We start from the raw sequence: 6,696 nt of genomic DNA on the forward strand, positions 1-6,696 counted from the left end.
AGGGGCCAATCCCACCGCTAGGGACATCTCCCAGGCTTAGGGAGGGAAAACGAAACCCAAGAATTAGGAGGGAATGTCCCCACACTCATAGTGTCTGGTGGAGTGACACATGGGGGGCTCCTGGAGCCTCCAATCATCCATGGACTCCATGAGTTTCTAAGGTCTGAGTGAGGGCACCTCTGCCACAGACCGAGAGTGAGTACCTTGTTCTAAAGGCTGTTATTTGATGAGGGCGTGGATGCAGATGGTTACACAGCAATGGCCTTTTGTCTGGAGTACAAAAGTCCTGTGGGAGACGGTGAAAAGAAAAAGAGGAAGAAGCCCCTAGTTATTAAGCTGGAAAGACTGGAGGTTTCAGGTCACAGGTGGCTATTTAGTTCAGAGTAGTGAGCACAGCGAGTGTCTGTGCTCCTGAGGGAGTGAGACATTGGCAGGGAGGTAGAGAGGAGGAGAGGGAAAGAGAAAGGGAAGGCGTGTGGCTCAAAGCCCCGGAGGGCTCCGAACTGAGTCACAGCACCAAATGGATGGGAAGTGTAATAAAAAAGCAAAAGAGAACACTGGACTTGATCTCTACAGTCTGTTATTGAGAGGAACAGCATGAAGCAGCAGCCCTACCATGGGATGAAGGCTGAAGCAGTGAGCTAGGGTGGGATTCAAGCTTATAAGGAGGCTCCTAAGAAAGACAGACTGTACTAGGTGCAGTAAATAAGGAACTTGTAGCCGTTTGTGTCCTTGTTCAGAATAGGCTTCTTCAGCCAGGATTGTCTAAGGGAGGACACCCAGATGGTTTCTGTACCTTCAAGGCCATCTCAGCTAAGGGGAGTACATCAGTCAGGGGAGGTGTCCTGTTCATCTGGGGCTGAATGCCTCTGCTGTTTCTTTATGGCCTCTAGTCTTAGGGATAGTTATTAACTCTTTAGTTCCCTCTAGTTTTCAGGGAAAGCTATTAACCCTTTACAAAGTGGTACATGCATCTGGAGTTTGTTTACAGCAGCAGGAGGCCTAGCATGCCCATTGTCTCTTTGTCTATGGGCTCAAAAATATATTTTTTAGATATTTTATTTATTTATTTATTTGAAAGAGAAGGAAAGAGACAGAGAGAATGGGCACACCAGGGCCTCTAACCACTGAAAACAATCTCCAGGTGCATGTGCCACCTTGTGCATCTGGCTTTATGTGCATACTGGGAAGTCATACCCAGGCCATTGGGCTTCATAGGTAAGTGCCTTAACTGATGAGCCATGTCTCCAGCCCAAATGTATATTATTAAAAATGGGCCCTTCTTTCTCTCAAGTGAATAATAAAAAAATAAAACATAGGACTGGAGAGATGGCTTAATGGTTAAGGCACTTTCCTGCAAAGCCTAAGAACCCAGGTTCAGTTCCCCAGGACCCATGTAAGCCAGATGCACAAGGTAGCATATGCATCTTGAGTTCATTTGCAGTGACTAGAGGCCCTGGCGTGCCCATTCTCTCTCTCTCTGTCTGTTTCTTTCCCTCTCTCAAATAGATAAATAATTTTTTTTTTAAAAAAAAGGAATGGCTGGGCATGGTGGCTCACACCTTTAATCTCAGCACTCAGGAGGCAGAGATAGGAGGCTTGCTATGAGTTTGATGTTAGCATGGGACTACAGAGTGAGTTCCAAATCAGGCTGGGCTAGAGTGAGACCAGCCACTACTGGTATGTACTGGTATGAGGGGCACAAGATCCAGTAAGAATCGATGCTATCAGACAGCGAAGATGCCGTCACCCAGAAAACCTACTCGTGCCCTTTGTGCTTCTCCAGGCCTTGAGTCCCTGAGAGACAGTGCCCACTCCACTCCGGTGCGTTCCTCTTCCCATGGGGACACCTTCCTGCCGCATGTGAGAAGCAGCCGGGCAGACAGCAGTGAGCGCGTAGCTGTGATCGCCGACGAGGCCTACAGCCCGGCAGACAGTGTGCTGCCCACCCCCGTGGCCGAGCACAGCCTGGAGCTGATGCTGCTCTCGAGGCAGATCAACGGAGCCACGTGCAGCATCGAGGAGGAGAAGGAGTCGGAGGCCAGCACCCCAACCGCTGTAGAGGTGGAGGCCCTTGGAGGAGAGCTGAGGGCCCTGTGTCAGGGGCACAGCAGGCCCGAGGAGGAACAGGTGAATAAGTTTGTTTTAAGTGTCCTCCGTTTGCTCCTTGTGACCATGGGACTCCTGTTTGTTTTGCTCCTCCTCCTGATCGTCCTTACCGAGTCTGACCTTGACATTGCCTTTTTCCGAGATATACGCCAGACCCCCGAGTTTGAACAATTCCACTATCAATACTTTTGTCCCCTCAGGCGATGGTTTGCCTGCAAAATCCGCTCAGTGGTGAGCCTGCTCATTGACACCTGAGAAGGCATGACTCGGCCCAATAACTAGCCAGGTGGACCCAGGAGCCCGGCTACCCATTCCCAGCAATGGGACCCATCGTGGAACCATCGGCACATACACCAAATCCTCCTCTCATGACTCCAAGTTCCCTGCAGCCTAGGAGGGTTGTTCCCCGGAAGAAAGGGATCTAGGTTTATGCCCCCCAAAAAAACAGACGGAAACTGGCTTCTTCAAAGGCTCTTGCAAGAAAGGTTCAGCAAACTGTTGTTTCTCGTCCTTCGATATGCAGGATCGTTTTGGTTCCGAGTTTTAATTTTTCATAGATGTGTATTATTTTGAAAGTATCCAATAAAAATAATTTATTTTACTATTACTGATTATTGCAGTAGTGTCACCTAGCAGATGGGACACTAGTCCTCTGCATGCTGCTGGCACTTTCCAGCTGGTGCCACCAAGTTCCAGGAGTCGTGGGTCCAGCCTCAGCAGGGTGGGCAGGGCTCAGGGACTATTGAGGTTGTCTTGCCAGACAGAACCGTTTGGAAAGTAAACCTCCAGTGTGGAGTGGTTGGATGGGAAGTTGCTTCTTGTGCTGCGGTCGAGTTGGACTTTTCTGTTCCTTGTGTTTTCTCAAATCTGAGCAGAGCGGGGAACTGTGGCTGCAGCGGCAGGCAGGGGTGGGGTGAGTTTGTCGCCCTCAGGCTACAGTGTAATGGTAGCACCATGAGTTAACACACGAGTTCCTGAAGAACCTCGACTCTTCTAGTGTTGCCAGGGTGTTACCTAAAGTCAGTGGTGCCACAGAGAGGAGCGTCAGACATGCCCGGCAAAGTGAGTTTGTCACACACTAGAGCTAAGCTCCAGGAGCACCTACTGAGAGCGAGAAAGCAGTGCTCATTTTGTGCAGTGTGCCCCTCCAAGAATTTGGATCTATATTTTTAAAAGCGTTGCTGGGCGTGGTGGTGCACACCTTTAATCCCAGCACTCAGGAGGCAGAGGTAGGAGGATCATGGTGAGTTCGAGTCCACCCTGAGACTACATACTGAATTCCAGCTCAGCCTGGGCTAGAGTGAGCCCCTACCTCGAAAAACCAAAACTAAACAAACAAAAAAGTGTTTTTTTATCTGCTCATACTTTGTTTTTATTTTGTGAATTAAGAAAATAGAACTGGATGAACTAAGAGATGCAAGAAACTGACCCTGAGAAAAGCATCAGAAAATAGAATACCAAGAACAGCCCTGGATGGAACCAGGAAAAGAATCTCTTTAAATAGGATTCCTAAGAGATGCCTACACGACAGAAGGTGAATACGACATGGCAGAGACCAACACTTAGCTGTAGACATGCGGCCCCTAGTGTCACCCCAGGGCTCTGGGAAAGCACTGCCCCAAGTCACAGAAGCACAGGCACACCAAAGGTGAGTGTGAGGCCCGAGGCCCAGCAGCGCCCCGCCCCACCCCCTTCAAACCTATCGCACACAAGATCTTGTTTTCATCTCAGGGAGAGATCTCTAAGTCACCTGGGGCCCCAGGACTTACCTAAGGCCAGTCCGTGGACATACTCCTGGGATCTGCACAGTGGAGCAAGCTGTTGGCATCTTAGGATGTTGGGCAATCCCAGATACAGAACCAGCTGGGTCATATGTTTGATCTCTTCTGTCACCTGAGGTGGTAGGACCACATCTGTTTCAGAATATAGCAGCCATGGGAAAAATCAGGGTTTAGGGAGGTAGCAAGAAATGGATTTCCATAATTTTAAAGAAGATGCCTTTCTCATCCAGCCTAGAAATCAGCAAACTTCTGAAAAATGTCAGATTACATTTTAACTTGGTTTTGTGGACAACCACTGCACAAAAACAGCCACAGATAGTACATATATGAAGGAGCATGTATTTTATAAAACCCACAGGGCTAGGGGTATAGCTCAGTGTTGACCTAACGTGAGCAAGGCCCCGGGTTCAGTCCCCACCGTCACATAAAACGGAGCGGTGGCGCACACCTGTGACTCCAGGTGCACTTGGGCAGAAGAGGCAGAAGGACCAGAGGCTCAAAACCACCCCAGCTATATACTGAGACCCTGTCTCAAAAGACCAGCATGCTGAAGTTGGCTCCCAGGCCATAATATGCCACCCTGGATCTAGACAATGCAACTGACCAACATGTTAGAAGAGGGTTGGCTCTGCTCCAATCCTTGTCCTGTATGAGAGACCCAGAACCACTTCCCAGGAGGGACACCAGGGTGGTTTGTTTACAAGGGTACTCCAACAACCAACCAGCAGAGACATCTAGTGCCAAGACGAGAGAGACCAAGTACTGGGATTACTAAAGTGAGAATCTGAGAAACAATTTGGACAGAATTAAAACATACCACATGACAAGACAAGAGGGACAGCCTAATAAAAGTTAGGGATGCTTTATTAAAAGCAACTAGTCAATGCCAGTTGTCATCTGCATAGTGAAGGCTTTACTTGACACAGGACTGATGTGAACAGTTCACTCAGAGATAAAAGGCTGTCAGGAAACAAGGGGCTGGTGTAAACCTGGACTTCTACTACTGTCGTATGCAGATCACCTTCTAGGGTCCTGCTCCTGCCTCAGTCTGTAGAACCATGTCTATGCAGTGAGTTGTAGCCTTGTCCCTGACCTTTCACACCCACAAGGAGAGACAGGGAGCTGCCAATGTCTGAGTCTTTACTCACCCCCAGTTCTGTGGAGTCGTCCATTCCACTCTCTACAGCAAACCAAGACCTTTAGGTTGTTTTTCTTCCAAGGTTTACCCCAGAAAATATGAACAGAAAACTTTCCTTCAATTTGGTTTTCAATAGTGCTTGACTAACAAACTCCCTTTGTTGGTGACTTAGTCTTTTTCAGGATTTCCCCATCGTTAAAAATTGTTCAAGTTTTTCATCTGGTTTTACTGTGCTCTATGTCACTCATTTCTCAAAATTAGTCTCACTGTAGAAAAAGCAATGGCTTGCATAAGATCGTCTGTCAGAGGAAAGACCTCCTGCTGAAGAACAGTGTACTGCAGCTTTAAGCAGTGGAGGGTAAACTACCTGCAAATGTGAATTTCTTAGATTCATTTAAAAATATATAGTTGTTAACCTTTTGTGTGCCAAAAACTCTTATGTCACATTTTCCTTCAAAGCAATGTACTTTTTTCTACATATGCAGTATGTAGTTAGCATAAAATCATTGGTGCCATGAAAATTATTTTTAAACTTAAATAAAATTTAAATGCCATGAAAGAGTTCTCCTTTTTTAAACTTAGTTTTAAATTTATCAAAAGATAAGGGGCTGGAGAGATTGCTTAGTGGTTAAGGTTCTTGCCTGCGAAGCCTGCAGACCCAGGTAAGCCAGATGCACAAGGTGGCACATGCATCTGGAGTTCATTTGCAGTGGCTGGAGGCCCTGGTGCACCTATTCTCTATCTGCCTCTTTCTCTGTCTTTAAATAATAAATAATGTTTTAAAAAAAAGATTAAAAAAAAAACTGATACCAGTAGTATTTACATAGCTACAACTGGGGACATATAACACTTGGGAGCCGGGTGTGGTGGCGCACACCTTTAATCCTAGCACTCGGGAGGTAGAGGTAGGAGGATCGCCGTGAGTTCAAGGCCACCCTGAGACTACAGAGTGAATTCCAGGTCAGCCTGAGCTAGAGTGAGCCCCTACCTCGAAAATCAAAAAAATAATAATAACAACAACAAACACTTTGGGGCTGGAGGGATGGCATAGCAGTTAAGGCACTTGCCTGCAAAGCCAAAGGACCCAGGTTCGATTCTGCAGGACCCATGTAAGCCAGATGCACAAGGTAGTACATGTGTCTGGAGTTTGCAGTGGCCCTGGTGCAGCCATTCTCTCTATCCGCTTCTTTGTCTCTCTCAAATCAACAAAATAAAGTATGGTATACTCCTCCTTTAAAAAAAAAAAAAAAAAAACACTTTGCTTCTAACCATTTTTATGACTGTTCTAGAAACTGAGAAGCTGCTAACTGGAATATTAATGTGAATTGCACCATGTTTTTTCTGATGAGAAAAACCAAAAAGATTTAAGTGATTTTTCCAAAACCTAGATGGTAGAACCGTTTGCTGGCTGAAGGATTTAAATCTTTGCATCCGCAAGTGTGCCCAGTGCTGCCAGAGAACTCTCTTTACAAAACCTTCTCTGGCAAAGGAAATCAGAGGTCAGAATGTAAATACAGAACTGAAGTAACTGAGTTTCCGTTCCTTCCTAATCTTTTGTGGTCCCTCTCAGTGTGACCAAGTGTGCTCACTCACGTGCCGTCTCTTTCTTTCATGAAGTCCATCATCAAAGGCTGGGCACCCGGAAGAAACCACCAACAGGACAATTCC

The 6,696-nt window shown here is 46.8% G+C and overlaps 1 protein-coding gene across 9 annotated transcripts in view; it reads left to right on the forward strand.

Moving 5' to 3' along the window:
* Window positions 1–5,587, forward strand: part of Frmd5 (FERM domain containing 5) — a 382,500-nt gene extending 376,913 nt beyond the window's left edge. For 5 of the 9 annotated variants that reach the window (XM_045157686.1, XM_045157687.1, XM_045157688.1 and 2 more), the window contains one exon: window positions 1,787–2,713. In XM_045157686.1, coding sequence (XP_045013621.1) covers window positions 1,787–2,364 — 578 coding nt within the window. In that variant the 3' untranslated portion in view covers window positions 2,365–2,713. Of the gene's footprint in view, window positions 1–1,786; window positions 2,714–3,498 lie in introns of those variants that run through there. The other 4 variants (XM_045157690.1, XM_045157692.1, XM_045157693.1 and 1 more) reach the window with 2 other exon arrangements.
* Window positions 5,588–6,696: the final 1,109 nt, after the last annotated feature.

The sequence above is a fragment of the Jaculus jaculus genome, chromosome 8 (assembly GCF_020740685.1).
Source record: "Jaculus jaculus isolate mJacJac1 chromosome 8, mJacJac1.mat.Y.cur, whole genome shotgun sequence".
Lineage (NCBI taxonomy): Eukaryota > Metazoa > Chordata > Mammalia > Rodentia > Dipodidae > Jaculus > Jaculus jaculus.